Source organism: Strigops habroptila, chromosome 2, assembly GCF_004027225.2.
Source record: "Strigops habroptila isolate Jane chromosome 2, bStrHab1.2.pri, whole genome shotgun sequence".
In the NCBI taxonomy this organism is placed as follows: Eukaryota; Metazoa; Chordata; class Aves; order Psittaciformes; family Psittacidae; genus Strigops; species Strigops habroptila.
In genome coordinates, this window is record NC_044278.2 from 10,040,101 (window position 1) to 10,056,487 (window position 16,387).

At 54.7% G+C, this 16,387-nt stretch overlaps 1 protein-coding gene across 3 annotated transcripts; it reads right to left on the reverse strand.

Moving 5' to 3' along the window:
- Window positions 1-2,786: 2,786 nt before the first annotated feature.
- Window positions 2,787-15,812, reverse strand: PIANP (PILR alpha associated neural protein). Of its 3 annotated transcripts, none has more exons than XM_030471893.1 (7): window positions 15,523-15,812; window positions 15,063-15,203; window positions 8,665-8,733; window positions 7,955-8,511; window positions 7,715-7,796; window positions 7,246-7,464; window positions 2,787-7,094 (listed from the first exon to the last, which is right to left on the reverse strand). In XM_030471893.1, the coding sequence occupies exons 3-7, from the start codon at window positions 8,679-8,681 to the stop codon at window positions 7,073-7,075; spliced, it is 897 nt and encodes a 298-aa protein (XP_030327753.1). In that variant the 5' UTR covers window positions 8,682-8,733; window positions 15,063-15,203; window positions 15,523-15,812; the 3' UTR covers window positions 2,787-7,072. The 3 variants fall into 3 exon arrangements, with proteins under 3 accessions (XP_030327753.1, XP_030327752.1, XP_030327751.1); XM_030471892.1 differs by having other exon boundaries at window positions 7,955-8,514; window positions 15,777-15,800; XM_030471891.1 differs by having other exon boundaries at window positions 7,955-8,514; window positions 15,523-15,794.
- Window positions 15,813-16,387: the final 575 nt, after the last annotated feature.

Consider the following 16,387-nt stretch of genomic DNA (forward strand, 5'->3'; position numbering starts at 1 on the left):
GCTATGTTCTTCTGATGTTCAGAAAATGAGTCACACAGGCTTGCTTGCTTGCTTGTTTGTTGAACCCTCGTGGTATGTCCAGGCATTGATGAAATCTGGGCTTCAAACTAGATGGGCTGGCCTAGAGCATCTACTCTCCTGCCACTGGAGCTCTAACTAGGAGCCACAGAGATGCAGGACATGGCCCCAGAGCAGAGACTGGCATTTGTTTCCCTGCCAGATCCCTTGTGGGGATTGATCTGAAGTTGAAGATGGTTTTGCTTGTATTCTGGTCACTCTCAGATAAAGCTGGGCTTTGGATCAATGTGGAATGCGTCACTGAATGGCCTATTATTCACTGAGTGCAATGTGCACTCAGAGACATAGCAGCCCTCAATAAAGATTCAGTTCTGCCTCTGAGGATCAAAGCAGGAGTGAACCAAGGGAACTACTCAGCTTCCTTTACATGATGCTGAAAAGAGTGGTTGCTTGTTTCAGGGCGATTCTTTATGGCAGTTTCAAGTTGTGCATTGCTCCTAATTAAATGGCCATCTACACAGCCACATCCCTTTAGAGGGTATGGAGATACCTCTAACTTAAGCTGTCCATCCCCTCTGCACTGAGGCTTACACTTGAGTTAGCACAGCTTGTACATGCTGCCATGCCCAGTCCGCACCATGGCCCCAAGGAGCACAGGGATGGCCACAGCTCCACGGTGCTTTCCCACCACTGCCCTCATTGCCCACAGTGTCAGTCTGGCTCTCTTGCTGGGCGTGCTGCGATGGAACACCAAGTGCAAATAACCAACAGGACAGACCTGGGGAGTCGGGCAGAGCAGGAGCACACAGAGTCCTAACGTCCATCCCCAACTCTGGAGAAGCATCTTGAGCAGGGGAGGCAAGCGAGCGCTGTAGCTTGCTGCCAAATCCCTGCACTGACAGGCGCTTCCAGCTGACAGTTGCCTGGGTTGGGGTTTTTTTTCCTCTCATAATGGGATAATTTATTGCAGGTTATAGAAGGCGCTCAGCTGGAGGGAATCCCAGCTTTGGGAGATGTTTTCATAATGTTTTTCTGAAGTGCTTTCTTTCTCAGGAAATCACAGTGGTCAGCGATACCTCATGCTGGTTTTTGACCGTTTGTTGGGTGATTTTCCTATGTCTTGATGTGGTTGTACAGTTTTTAGGTGTTCTTTTTTGATTTAAATGCTTGCATCAATTTCTCCCATCTCTGCTCCCCTCATTCAGCGTGCAGCTCTCCATTCTAGCTCCCTGCTGGAGAACAGGATGCTGGAGAGATGCTGGGGAAGGAGACAAAACTGGAGACCAGGAAGGAAGGGAGATGCTGGGGAAGGAGGCAGGGCTGGGGCCAGACTAGAAGGATGGGAAGTCAACAAGGGCAGGTGGGCAAGAGTGATGTAGAAGGGAGTGGTGATGGGAAGGGACTAGTCCAGGAACTCAATGTTTCAGGAAGCCAGAAGAAAAAGGGGGCAGCTTATGGAGCTTCTCCTGTGAGGCAGGGAGAGAGTCCTGGTGAGGAAAGGGAATGTCTGTCTGAGCGCCTGCAGCCTCAGCCTGTGCGGAGAGGGTACCGGAGGAAAAGCGTTTGATGACAGAAATCAGCAGGAAGGGCTGAAGCTCTGGCTGGAAGCACATGAGGTTAGTGCAAGACATTTCACTGCACTGATGAGTACATGAGTCTGTAATGTCAGCACAGTGAGAATTTATTGCCTTCTCACTCAAGTCTCTCCAGCCTGCTCAGCCCCAGAGCCGCTGTATGTGCCTGTCTGCAGAGGATCAGCCAGGGCAGCAGGTGACCAGCCACATAAAGCACCAGGGGTGAGGGATTCCATCCTCCCACACTTGACATAGGGGCAGAAGAGGTGCCGTTAGCCTCTCAGCCTTCAGCTCACACAGATCCTGCCCAGGGCACAGGGTGCCATGTGGAGGGTTCTGGCCCTCTGCGGGCGGTGGTCCTGGGTCCTTCCAGTGGGCAGAAACTCCAGGACAGGCCTGGTCTGGGGACCCTGCTCCTTCCTCCAGCAGTAAAGCAAAGGATCCTTCCAACGCCCAAAGGAGTGGGACACCAAGTGAGAGGGAGCAGGGGCCAGGGACCAACCCCAGCACCCAGAAACCCTCCTGCCATTGCTGGGGAGTGGCCCTTTGGAGTGGCCACTGTGCCTGATGCTGGTCTCCAGCACCCCCTCTGCACTCACCCCAGCACCAATCATGGCGGGGCTTGCAAAGTGGAGGAGTTGCAGGAGACAAGGATGCTTAATTACAGAGCAGCCCTGGAAACCAGCAGCAGCAGCAGCGCTGTGGCCAGGAGGGGAGGCAGCAGGGCTGTAAATAGAAATTGCGGAGGCAGCCGCGGGGAACAGAGAGGGAGGCTTCTGTGCCTGCATTGCTCCGTCTCCCTACCTTCCCCTCAGCTTCTCTCACCTCTCCTGGCCACCCTGGCTCCCAGCATGAACCTGCATGTGACAAGAAGCCCGAAAATGTGGCTGGGATGCAGCAGCTCCGGAGGCAGAACAGCTGCTCTGGGTGGAGAAGTGGGTGTGCAAGGCCTCCTCCATCAGCGGCCACCTCCTGTGGAAATGCATGAGGAGGGCCAAAGCGCCTCTTTGGCCAGCAAGAAGACCATGGCAAGATGGACGTGGGACCAACTGGCCCCATCCACCACCCCAGAAGAGACTGTGGGTTGCCATATGTCTGAGCCCCCATCCCAGAGGGGGCTGCCCAGGGCAAAGTCCCTCTCATCCCACCCTGACATCTCCATTGCAGCCTCTTCCACAGCAGCAAAAACTGTGCTTTCAGTATTTTGCAAAGGTTTATTTAAAAATGTTGAAACTAACATCCCACAAGAATTGAATATTTCACCACGAGGAGAAGAGAAATCCTACAAAAATATATATCACAGCACACAAGGGCAGGGGAGGGTGAAGAGCGAGACTGAACGGGGAAGCAAGAGGGAGGACAGAGGGGAGGATGGGAGCCGCAGCAGAACGAGACTGAGTGGCAAAGGGAGAACAAGAGAGGAGTAAGGAGAGCGAAACAGTAGGAGAGCGGAGATAACCAGGAGGGAGACCATGGTACAGGACAGGCATGGGAAATAGGAAAACAATGGGAGAGGAAAAACAACGGAAAAAAGGAGTAGAGAGCAGCAGTTGGTGTAGGAAGGGGGCCCCCCTCTAAGATCTTGCCAAGGTAGGGCCAGGACTACAGTGAAACATCAGCAGGGATGCAATCAGGGAGCTGGAGTTTGGCCCAGGGCTTTTGTGCTGCAGGACTCGGCTCTAAGGCTGTGCCATAGACGTGGTTTGTCAGAGTGAAAAAACAAAACCACAGTTTAATTCAGAACAGTCTGGAGGTGATCGTGTTTAAGAACTTGCAGGGAATGAACAAACCGTTCCTTTCCGAGCATTTTTCCTTATCTGGAAAGGGAGTGGGGAATGAAGGGACCAGATTTGCAAGGGCACTTAGGTGCCATTGAGGAAGAGGTAGATAGCCCTCTCAGAAGTTGTGGGGTGCTTGGCTGGATGTGAGTCCCTGGAAACTGGACCAGAAGAGTGGAGTGGAAGCACACACTGGAGGTCTGCTCCCTTGTCTACCAGTTGTAAGCAACCAGATGGGAAAGCCCAAGCAGGATTTGGCTTTGTGACCATACCACTGTTGGGTAAACAGGGGGAGACTCCAGTTCTTGCTCCAAAACAATAAAGGGCAGAGGGGAAAGATTCTCCCTCTGGTGTTCCCACTGCACTCACAAGAGAGACCACCCTTGTGTTAACAAAGCCAGGACCCTCCAGGAGCTCAGCAGAGATATGATTCCTTCAACTCACCCAGCCCACCTGGACTTTCCCTTTTAATTGCACAGAAATGTTGGGTGGGCTCAGCACAAGGCCAAGAACATTTTCAGTCGGTTTCCCCGCACACCTTTCTCTGTAAAATTTCCGCTGGAAAAAATTAATCCAGATCTTTCTCCTCCAGTCAAGTAGAAGACAGGGAAACCTGATGGGCTGTGACTGAGAAGGTGCTGGCCTCTGCCCTCGCTTGGTACTTGGTGCTGTCAATCCGTCTGTAAGTGCATCTTGTAGAGTATTAGCCTGTGCCAGGGAGGACACTGTGGGCATGCTCTGGCTCCAGTCTACATAGGGGAAGATGGTTTGTAAGGCTCCAGCCATGGAGAAAACAGATCCAGTGAGATTATTTATTGACTGGAAGAAGCTTGTGTGTCCACACGTGTTTTGAATGTTTTGTTCCAGGGACAAAGAGTAGCAATGAATGTTTGGGCAGGACAATGAAGTTGTTTCCCTTACCTAAGCTGTTTTGTGTGGGAGAGTGAATGACTGTCATAAAGACATCTTTGACTAGAAAAAGTGGTCTTGGAAAAGATATTTAGCATATCCAAGCTTCTGTCATTGTAAGAGTTTTCTCTACAGCATTCCTCAGCTTCCCCCTTACCACAGTATCCATGGAAGGCTTCACTGCCTGGAGATACAAAAACAGAGATGTGTTAAAGGGGGAGAAAAAACTCCAAACCAGCAAAATCTGATTTGTTCGCAGAGTTCACAAAAGCCAGGCCAGCAGAGCACAGGGCTTCCCCACATCAAGTGTTGGAAAATGTTTTCACTACGCCTCCTGCAGTGCCCTGGCACTTTCTTACAGACCTTCTCCCCACGCAGCATGTGGAAAGGGAAAGTCCAAGGACAGCCCTTGAAGTGCTAGAGTCTAAACTCTGGCCTTGTTTCAACAAACACTATTGATCAAAGAGCAATCTAATTAATCTGGCCTGGAAGATTACTTAAACCAGTTCAAGGCATTATATTGTAAACTGCCCGCAATAAGCAGTGCAGCCTCTTGCAGACTGCATGCAGATGTCCTTCCCCAATGCTGATGTGCCAGCAAGAGGGGGAACAGTGGGCAGGAACAGCCATCTGCCCCCTTCTCTGCCCATCCGCAGCTTGATTGCCCACCAAAACCTTGAATGGAGCCTGAATAATGAAAAGGCTCAATAATAGACTGATCTACGGTAAAGCAATAATATCCGCTGCTACAAGCGGAGGCTCAACCTGTGCTTAGACTTGAGACCTCCGGAGTCCTTTTCAGCCTACATCTTTTAGCCATTCTGTGCTCTTAATAAGCCAGTAATTTTATTTGACCTGTCATTTTCACCAAGTCTCTACTGGTTTTTGCAAAGCTTATTACAATTTACACCCTCATTTAAATGTCCTTTACGGTGAGGCAGATGGGACTGGAGATCACCTAACAGTTCAGCTGGGTAAATGGGCAGAACCAGGCCTCTCATGAGATTCCCTGTGCTTTGTCCTATAAAGAATAGGCTTTTACCAGAGAGATAAAAGGTGAAAAGAGCCATTTCCTTTTCTCCAAGATGACTTTTGTCAGGGACCTTGTATGGTGCATTAGGGCCTTCATATTGTGGGTGAGTTTCCTGTGTCTGGCCACATCTGTGCAGCACCTGAAGGTGTTTGTACAGTATAGGGGCAACTTAACCAAAATCTGCATCATTTCAGTTCAGTGACTGTCATTGTGGAGTCTGTGACCACAAAAGCCAAGCAAGAGCAACTCTTGGCATTAAGCTGAAATTTGCCATTCCACCCTTCCTCAAAGTGACACCCATGGGTCCACACATTGGAAGAGGTTGAGACACACTGATCTTGCTTACACAAGTAACTGACAGTGTGGCTGCTGGCCTTACAGACCACCACAGCCCTGAAGTACATGCTCAGGCAACCAGTTTGCACCGGCACCTGTGCCACTGGTTTTGTTCCCCAGCCAGCTGGGGCATAACTTAGGAAGGTTGTCCCCTCTCTCATGCCCTTGGTGAGCGTTGCCTCATGGGTCCCCAGTCACCTTGCATTCCAGGAGAGACCTATCAGCATTACGTGGCAACCCTTCAAATATTCCCAAGGTCAAGCCTAAATTGTTCTTTGTCATCCCAGGCACAGAGAGTCACGGCTGCTGCTTGTTGCCTCTGGCATGAGTGTCTAGATGCAATTCCCTGCCTCAGCCCAGCAACCCTCAAGTCCTTCATGCCCAGCAGTATCTGCATGCCATGCTTCAGCTGCTTCAGCAGTATCCCAGTGTACAGGATGCTTCCTAAATAACATGCTGGGCAGAGGGCTTCACCTCAGATTTTCTGAAGAACATCACCATAGGCTGATGCTCTTCAGGAAAACCTTGCTGAAGGAGACTGAGGGGGTGGAGGGGGACAGCAAGGAGGCTTCCAAGAGATCAAAACATTTGGAAAGCTAAAGGAATCTTTTCCAACTTTAACTGGCAAGAGAAGTGGCAGGGGGAGGAACTGAGAGAAAAAAATTGGGGACAGAGAGATGACAAAATATACAAGCTGAAGAGAAAAAACTGAAGAGTGTTAAGCAGAAAGAAAATGGAAAGATGTGAATATCTTCCATCTAGAGGGGAGATAATATTTCCTTCAAGGAAGTGGGTTGCTGAGGGGGCCCAGGTGCTGTGTAAGCCTCTTCTGCCCAGGCTTCACCCATCCTTGGGACCCTCGGCAGGGCCAAGAAGACCCTGCCATCACCTGAGTCCCGGCTGAGGGGAGACCAAGCCCCGGCGGGCAGTCCTGCAGCCACTGAACTCCAGACGTTCACTTCAAAACACACGACGCGGGAAGGGACACACAGAGGGGTTAGGGCCCATGGGGACAGGGGTACGCCTTTCCACCTTGCCTACCCCCAATGCCAGGCATGCACTGGTGAGAGAGTCACGGAGATCCAAGTGTGTGTGCTAGGAGATGGGCCAGGGAGGCTGAGATTTCACACCACCACCAGCTCTCTTCCCTCCCACCATCCTGCTCTCTCATCACCCTGTCCTAAGCAGGCCGGGGGGGGTGTGTGTCCCCAGCCTTCCCCCAGCAGGAGGCTAAGGAGGCCCAGCTTGTCCATTTGCCCAGGCACATCCTGGTGGAGCTAGTTAATGATGGTGGTGGTGGTGGTGGTGGTGGGCCGTGGCACAAGGAGGTCATTTATTCCTGGGGTAGCAGAGGCGGCGGGAGGCTGTGCTTGCCAGCTGTGACAAGAGGGTGTGGGGAGCCAGCTCTGCTTCTCCCGTGAGCATCACAGGTTCACCAGTGGGATTCTGGAGGGAAAAGCGAATCGGAAATGAATTAGCAACAGGCACTTATGCTGCTCCACCGTTCCCGCTAATCGACCGGCACCTTTGTCCTGCTCAGCCTGCCTGTCCTCTGTCCCCTGCCACCACCTCCTGCCCCAGCTCACCAGCCACTCACCGGTTCAGCTGGAAGGCTGTGCTCTTCCCGTGGCCCCCCAGTTTCTCCTGGCCCTGCCTGGACTCCTCCGCCTCGGGTGTGGGGGCCAGGGAATCACCATATGGCCCCAGGATGCTGACAGTGGTGGGGGAGAGGTCTGCGAGGGGCTGCTGGCTCTCCTGCTGCCTCCCACCGCTTTGCTGCCCCGAGTGACGCCGGCGTTTCTGGTTGCGGTCCCAGCTTTGGAAAGAGACAAGGGGTGAGGTAAAGAGTGCTTCCTCAGACACTCTCCAGCCCTTGATGACAGAGAGGTTCACGGGACCCATCTATGCCCAGCGTTAGAGCTCAGCCATGTGCCAAACCTCTCCAGGGCTTGAAGCACCAGACCTGTACCCTTGGGACAAACGGGTCCCAAGCCCACAGTCCTCCTGCCTACCCATCTGCAGACACCAGCATCATGAAAGCCTCCATCAGCCCAAACCCCACTCACCAGAACTTGAATATGATCCCAGTGGCAACCAGGACAATGATGATGGAGATGGTGATGGTGACGTACAGCTGGGGGTCCACACCTGCGATAGAGAGTGGGAGAGGGGGGTGTGATGGCCACCACCATCGGTCCCCGGAGAGCAGCAATGCAAAGGGGGGTTCCTGCTGGAGCCCCAATGAATTCTGCAGAGGGACGTGCCCCTGCGGGGTGGGGGGTGAAAGAAGCAAAAGGCAGGTTTACCTTCCCCCCGGGGCCCAAACAAGAAGGGCCGCAGGGTGGCTGGGGTCTCACGCAGGTTGAGCCCCGCGTTGTGCAGGAGCGAGTGGGAGTTGGGCTGCGCCGTTGCCATCCCATGCGGCGAGACGAAGGTGTATCCCAGCGGCGGGAAGCCTGGGTTGGCCGAGTTGGCGTCCCCTCCATCCTCATCTGACACCGTGGGGCCCCACACAATGGCCCAGGGGTACTGGGAGGAGGGCATGCCGTCCTCAAAGCCAGACGGGGTGGCCGGGCGGGCGCCCGCCGCCTGGCGCCTCAGCCGCACGACGTGCCGCAGCTCTCCCCCCCGGGGCGGCAGGGCACGCTGGCGCGGGGCGAGGCGGGAATCCCTCTCCGGCAGCGAGGTCCTGTCCCAGATGCAAATGGGCCGTGGGGCTGAGGGGCTCCGACGGGTACAGAGAGGCCGAGTGGCTGCCGGGCCCCGAGAGCGAAGAGAGCAGACGCCAGGAGGAGGGACGGCCGAGACCAGGAGGAGGAGATGCCAAAGCTGCAGGGAGTGGATGCAGAAGAATGGAGGCATCCTGCTGCGGGGTCGGGGGGGAGGAAGAAGAAAGCCATGTCTGAAATGTCCCTCCTGTCGAAAGGACAAGCCCGGAGCAGCCGGGAGCATCCCACCACCCACACTCCTGTTGTCTTCCCGCGTCGCCAGCGAACGTGGGAAGCTGTGAACCTACCAGGCACTGGGCTCCATCTCAGATGGCACAGCGTCTTTGCTCAGCAAGGATCCTGTCTCATCTTCTTCACTGGCAAACAAAAGGGTGAGGTGTCAGTGTCCCTTCACCCAGCGGCAAATGCTGTCTCCCTGGAGGCAGTGGGTGCCACCATGCGCAAGCTCTCTGTTAGGAAGGGCACCTGGGCACCCATGCACCCACATGTGCACCCTCTCCTGCTTTTGTGCTCTCCTGCTCGGAGGTGCACCGTCCTCCCGACCCCAGCAGCACACAGAAACACACGCGTTAGCGTATGCACACAAAAGCAAAATGCCATCTCTGGGGCACACGTGCAGAGGCACATGTGCAGCTTCCCAAGGGACTCCCCCGTCTGAGGGCTGAGAGGGGGATTCAGCATCTTTGTTTGCTTATCGCTGGAACAAGTTAGAATCTTAATTCCTGTATTTATTTATAGTGTAGAGCGTGTAATCCATTTATTAAAAAAGAGCCTCTTCATTGTGTGCCAGAGTGACGGAGCGAGAGGGGAAGCACGAGAGTGATAAACCAAGAAGACTGAGAAAGAGAGAGTGAATCAGCGAGAAAAGTCCAGCCTTGCTAAAGCGTTTAAGAGCAAAAATATGCCTATCAAATATTTAGTATTTACTTACATCTTAGCTAACATGGAACTACCTTCCCGCACTCCTTATCTTAGTGTCCTCTGCGCTGTCCCATCCTTCCCTCTCTCCCCTATTCCTCCCCTTTCTCTCCCATTCTTATGGCCGAGCAGCACTAGGAAGCATCGGTAACACGGAGTAAGGGCTGGTCCCCCCGGCTGGATTTCTGCACCGGCCACACGCCACCCTCTGGCTTCAGTCGAGTGGTAGCACGTCTGCCCTTCATGCTGCCTGCCCCTTCCCTTGGCTGGGCACAATGCAGCGCCAGCCCTTCCCTGGTGAGCTCTTATATGCCTGACCTGGGATCCTCTCCACAAGAAGACCTCACACACACGCACACACACACAAAAATAATTCAAGATATTCAGCTTGCTCCTTCATCACGAAGGGGAAAGCATGAACACCGATAACCCATGGTCATGCCCTTCTGTGGCTGCTGGGATGGGGAAGAAACGGGGATGCTTGGCCGAGGGAGTCAATGCAGAGGCCAAGACTGCACCTCCAGCCCTGAGCCAGCTGCGTTGCACCTCCTCGCTCCCAAGGGGTTACTGCCGTTCCCTCCCGCTCAGCCCATGCCCTGAACTAAAACTGCAGCCCCTCCTGAGTGGGAAGCTTCCTCTTGCTGGGGGAAGAGCTTGCTGTGGTAAGGAGACTCACGGCCCTGATGTACACCTGAGGAGAGGGGCCGGGAGGAAGGGCACCCAAGAGTAAGTAGCTGTCTAGCTCCTGCTGCATTAACCAGGGATATTTTTAGTTTCCTTCTGTTAAATATTTAAACAAAGTTCACAGAAAAAAAGGAATTGTCGGCTAATGTGCCCTGCCCTTCCCTCCAGGGCAAGATCAGTCTCTGGAGGGATCCTGAGATGAAGATGAGGAGAAAAGAGCAGCTATTCTCAACATTTCTTTGTACTTTGCTCCTGAACCTCTAAGCCTTGAAGGGGACTCTATTAAAATGCAGCTCTGCAGGGAGGCAGCAGAATGGAGCAAGTTTCTTCCAAAGCCAGATGCTGGTGAGGCCTTGGCCATCTGGATTATGATCATGATGCCATGGAAGATCATGTCTGGCAATGCAAATCCATGACAGAATTTCTTTTGGACTTTGGAAAGGGAAGGAATTCCAAGTGTTGAGGAACTCCATGAGTAAGTCCCTGGGCTAGAGGGCACACAAACCACCCAACTGTTTTCAAGTTGGCCTGGAATGCCTGGGGCTATGCCTGGGACTCATCATGGGATACTGGTGGATCGGGGGCTGTGGGATGTTTTACATCAGGCAGCAGGAGATGTGGATCTGGACAGTGCCATCCCAGGAGTGGAGACCTCCAGGTGCAGGTAGACCTCAGTGCCAGTCACACAGGGAAGTGTGGTACCTTAGGGGTGCACATGTAACCACTGGCGCTCCTCCTAACATGGATGGCTCCACTGGCAGAAATGTGGGGGTTGCCCAGCTCACTGTGCTCTTCTCACTTGTTGGGATGTTTCATAATGGAGACCTTCCCAGCTGAGATTGTGAGCTCCAGCAACACAATCCTGGACCATAGATTCCCAGGGTCTAAAGCCTGGGAATAAGAAAACCTACAGAGAAAAATCCTGACTTGCTTTCACACCTAGTGATCTAAATTTCAGCCCTATGGAGCAGGTGACTGGAGCTGAGGGGAAGGAGTGAGCCCCAAAGCTGACCTCCTCGTGGACACATGATGCTGTGGAAGCAGCAGCCAGGACATTGGGTGTAAGCCTCAGACCTGAGACACTGCTGTGCACAGGTCCTGCTGCCAGCAGTGAAAAGCAGGTGAATCATCATGCCCCTGCCTCAAAGAGGGCTCCAGGTGAATGCAGGAATGAGGCAACATCCATCAGTCTCAGTCAACACATGCTGGTTTGCTAATCATATTGTGGCTGGAGACTGAGAGTGCTCCCTGCACTAGCACACCCAGGCGTGGTTGTGGAGGACCTGAGGGAAGCACAGAGGTGTCTCCTATGGCATGAATGCCATGAGAGCAAAGGAAGGTTTCAGGTGGAAGTGCCAGCCAGTGAGGGCTGGACTCCACTGTGCACAGAGCACTCGTGTTCAAAACAGAGCATGGGTGTCTCTGTGGCATATTGACAAAGCAGCAGATAGGGCACGTCTGGGGCACTCTGCAGTTATCACTGACAGTGAGAATTGTGTCCTGGGCACAGATCCTGCTGCGTTGGAAGGCAAGTGTAACAAATGCCCTTCATTCAGCTCTGTATGCGGCTCCTGGTCTGGATGCTGAACAAACCGGTAGATCTTCAGAGACGAGGAGGGGATGCCAATGCTCTTACTACCTGGATGTATAAATCCCAGTATCTATGCGCCTTAAACCATTCAAGAGGCCTTCGTGTACCAGAGCAGAGAGACTGGATTTCTGCACCAGTACCACATGGCATGGCTCTTGCTTTCAAATCTATTTCCCAGGTCTAATTGTGATAAAAATAGACAGGGCTTCTCCCAGGGTCCAAAGATGTACCTGTGTATTTTCACTCTAGGTACAGAGCCTTCATCGCAGTGTTCCAGTCCTGTGATGCACAGATGACAGAGTGTGAATGACAAAGCTATTTCCCCAGGGCACTTCATTGAGCTCAGTTTGTGAATCTTGGTGCTTGAAAGCTGTGAGTAAGAATTACACTGCTCTTGTACTGCTCTTGTACTGCGTATGGACCTCACTACTGATCCAGACTAGCGATCCCTGGGGCTAATCTACTAGTAGCTACTTTCATTGCATTTGCAGGATGGAAGCACGTATCCTGCTGCTGTTGCCCAGCATCAGGGACCCAGCCGTGCTTCCTCCCTCTTTGTAAGTCTCCCACAGCATAGACCCACCGCTGCTGGGACATGAAAGAGCGGGTCTTGGTAACCATTCCCTAGAGCATGTATCCCCATTCACCAAGGGGGCTGGCAATTTACATCCTAACTAGTGGCTAGGAGCAAAGCCTGCTGCACTCCTGCTCTGAGTACGGAGCACAGATTAAACCCTGAATGTGGCACCCTGAGCTGCAGAGTTCAGATGCTACCGTGCCCCGGGGAAGCCCTAGGATTTGCTGCCAATAACTCCTTCTCCATGCCCAGCACTCCTGTATACCATGGTCCCAAAGATAAATCCTATCCAAATGTAAAAGCTATCACAGGAATAAAAGAGCCAAGATGCCAGCCGTGTGCTGGCAATATCCACGTTGTAGCTCCCTCACAGCAAATTCAATCTGTAACCTTCTGTTACAAAATGCTGAAGTTTGACAAATTCAAATGAGGAACAATACTATTAATAAAGAGGGTCACACTCTAGCACAATTCACCTAGGCAGGTGGTGTATTCCCTACTGCCTGGAGCCTTCATGTGGCTCTATTTCTAAAAGAAACGGCACAGTTCCACCAGAAGTTATGGGCTTGACGCAGGAAATGAAATTGGTGAAATTCTCTGGCCCATGCTCTGCTGTAGGTCAGAGTCGATGATCAAAATGGTCCCTTTGGCCTTAAAATCTGAGAATCTCTCAGCTTTCTCAATGCCTAGCCGAGATCAGTTCTGGCTGAAGAGCAATCGGATGAAGCCGAGCACACACAAGCCGTGTTAGTGAGAAGTGGGTAGAGTCTCCTTCCACCCAGGGATGGGGAAAGAGTCGCACCCGATCCTGGCTGGCTCGGCTGGTAGATGATGATCTATCTGTATTTTTGTTACATCTCCAGCTTGACTGCTGTGATATTGTGCCTCTAGGAATGAAGCTGTCTGCTCTCAGAGCGCTCCAGCTAGTTCAGAATGCAGCAGTCTGTTTGCTCGGCGACTCAAGCTGCCGGGAATGCATCACCGTGCCCCTCTGCACCCCATATCACCTCGCCTTTGAGCACAGACTCCAGTTCAAGGTCTCCAAGACAGCATTCAAAGCCCAGCATGGGACAGGCCCCAGTGACCTAAGCAATCAATCACCTCTCCTTATGCAGCGATGACCTCACATGACGGATATATTCCACTGGAACAATGAAATTGCCAACCAGTTTGGGGAGAGGGGGAAGGGATGGAAGAAGGGGAAAGACGCTGACGACCCTGAGGAACAGAACATTCACAGGAGCAGGGCCAAAAATTACGGAACTTAACTGCCGGCTGAAATAATGCTCACCATTAGCAACCCTGCAGCACCGAGAGCTTCATGCAAATCCTTTCCTTCACCCAGCTCCCCCACGGCAATGATCCCACTCAAAATAGTGATAACAAAATCAAAACAAACCTGGGGAGGACCCAGCCCTCCTAGCAGAGAAAGAACGCTAGGTTGGCTGTCATTTTTTGACTCCCAGCCAATATTAAAGGCTACGGTGACAGCTCTGATATGAGACTGTGATCTGGGACCATGGAACCTAGCAGCTACCTCCAAGCATGGAGCACAGCGAGCTCAGGCACTGGCAGTGAGACCCCCAAACACACCGCCTGGCACCCCAGGCACCCTATGCCTGTATTTTTCTCAGTAGCCATGAACATCCCAGAGTTCATGGTCCAAGAGGCAGAGATGCAGTCATTACTGGTTTGGTAGCAGGAAGCCTGAACCCCCCAGTGCTGGTGAAAAGGGATTATATATGTCCTGCTGTATTCAGCTGGGTGGGGATGAGGAAAGGGAGGAATCCCAGAGCAGCTGCCCCAGGGAGGTAATTCTGCTACATCCGGAGGAGTTTCCTCAGCTGGGAGCATGAATGTGAATGCTGGTCCCCCGGGGTGGGAGATGCCAAGCCCATCTGGGGAAAGAGTTCCCGCTGTGCACGGGGCCAGGGACGGCAGCTCGCAGAGCAGGCTCAGTGTGGGGCTGGCAGCCTGAATGCAGTAGCTCACATCAGGCTGCTCTACCTGGTGTCTGAGGCTGGGAGGGTTGGAGGCAGTGCCCATAGGGATCCAGCAGGACCATGGAGGGGCTGACACTGCTCGCCCCGTGCCACTGCGGGTCGGGCAGTGTTTGGTGACTGCCGGTGGGAATTCCTATGCCAGGGTGCCAGGGTGAGCCCTTATGGGCTGGGTATAGAAATCCTGGGCTGGGGCAGAATCCAAGGCTGGAAGGGTGGTGGTGCATTTGGACATTTTGGTAGCTAGGTAATGGGTCTGTGAAGCCCATCAGTGGTCCTCTGAGCTTCAGTCTCCCTGCATTTGGGAACTGTGTGGCCCCATTCCAAGCAGCACTCTAGGATGCCAGTCCCCTGCCATCTAGTGCCTGCCTGCAATACATGTCATGAGTCTGCCAATCTTCTGCCTCCCAGTTTCCTACTGTTCCCGGGCATCCGAGTGCTTCAAATGCTGAGTCTCCACGTCTGAATTGCTCTCTCTTGCATGGTGCACCCTTGGCCAGGCAGGAGGAGGGATTGACCCCTCCGTTTCCTTTCTCCAGCTGCGCCAATTTGGCTGAAGTCGCCTTCCTCAGCGCAGGCTCCAGTGCTCCAGCACAACAGGTCTGTGATGGAGCCCAGAGCTGGAGGGCAAGAGGCAGCGATGCCTCGGCTGTGCCCCCTCCCTCCCAGCCCCTCGGGTATCTCCTGCCCCAGACTGAAAGAGCGGGGGGGGGGGGGGGGGGAGGGGGGGAGAGGAGACAGCGGCTAGAAGGAGACTGAGCACCTAGATGGGGAGAGGGACAAGATAAAGGGGGGGAAAGGACACAGGGAAGGAGATGGGGAGAGATGACTTGGAGATGGGCACGCATCCCTTCCTGCCCCTGCAGCCCCATCCCCACCCCGTTCCCCAAGCCCGGGCTGAGAGGATGAACTTACCTTGCGGGCAGACGAGTGGGGCGCAGCCGGGGCGGCGGAGCAGGGGGCTAGGGGAGCACAGCTGCTGCTGCCGGTGCCTCTCATGGCCAGGACGAAGGAAGGAGAGGAGGAGGAGGAAGGTTTGATGAGGCTGAGCCCTGGCTGCGGGAGAGGGAGCGAGAGATGCCTTGAAATAAACAGCTGCCGAGGACTGGTCCAGCCCCTCTTTCTCTCTCTCTGTCTCTGTCTCTCTCGCTCGCTGCCTCCCGTTAACCCCATGGCTGCTGGCACGGGCGCGTCCGACACCGTGGCCCCGCTGCAGCCGGAGGGGCGGCCGGGGGAGCCGGGCTAGGGCAGCGGCCGGGCGGGGGCACCGCGTCCCCCCGGCCCGGGAGCCCCCTGCCCCGGCAGCCGGCGGCGAAGGCTCCTCCCGCTCCCTGCCCGCCCGCGCTGCGCTCCCGCAGCCCCGCGCCCGCCGGACCTGCCCCCCGCCGCCCGCCGCCGCTGCCTGCTCCGCTCGGCTCCGCTCGGCTCGGCTCCGCTCCGCTCCGCTCCCCTGTCTCGTCGGTTATTTCGGGATCTTCACAGGAAGCGATTAGGTTGCCATGGAGAGAGGTGTCTCCAAGGGACCAGCCGCTCCAGCTCGCTCCGGCGAATGCCACCCCCGGACGGGTCCGTCCTTGGGGGCGGAGGCCCCCCGGGATCCCCCTCCCCCGGGCCGCCCCCCGGGCTCACCCCCGCCGCCGCCCCGCAGCAGTCCCCTCGGGGAGATGCCACCCCCCGGCCGCCCCTCGCCGCCGCGCCGGTCCCGCCCCCCGTCCCCGCATCCCGCATCCCCCATCCCCGAGCCTCGGTGCCCCGGCCCCCCTGCGCGCCGCGGTACCGGGCATGGGGTAGGGGGGGCGGCAGGCGGGTGCCCCCGGCAGGGCGCAGCCCGGGCGGGCGGGTGGCGGGGTCCGGGCGATCCTCAGGGGCAGAGTCGAGCTGCCCACGAGTGGGCTGGGTGGGAGACGGGGGTGCTGTGGGAGCAATGGGGGGGGGGGGGGGAGGGTGCCCCCTCAAGGTGGGTTTCCGCGCTGAGGGATCACCCAGGTCGTTTGAACGTGTCCCCAAGCGTGTTTCTGCCGGGGATCGATGGGATGCATCTGGAAATGGTAGGGATGTGACAGCGAAATTGAAGACAGAAGCAGATGTGCCTTTGAAGGGCCGGGTGTCTCACGGGGAAGATCTCATCCCACCATCAAGTACCAAACAGAAAGCACAGTCCAAATCAGATGGGAGCAGCTGAGCAACCAATGGGTGAGAGAAGTAAGTCAATGGCAGAAAGACAGTTTCCACTCCAGGGT

Excerpts from the sequence above, each read along its gene's own strand:
- PIANP (XM_030471892.1), bottom strand. Across the intron at positions 7,797-7,954 it reads GTTTGGGCCCCGGGGGGAAG|GTGTGGACCCCCAGCTGTAC; the intron begins GTAAACCTGCCT and ends TCTCTATCGCAG. Across the intron at positions 7,465-7,714 it reads GGGATCATATTCAAGTTCTG|CTGGGACCGCAACCAGAAAC; the intron begins GTGAGTGGGGTT and ends CTCTTTCCAAAG.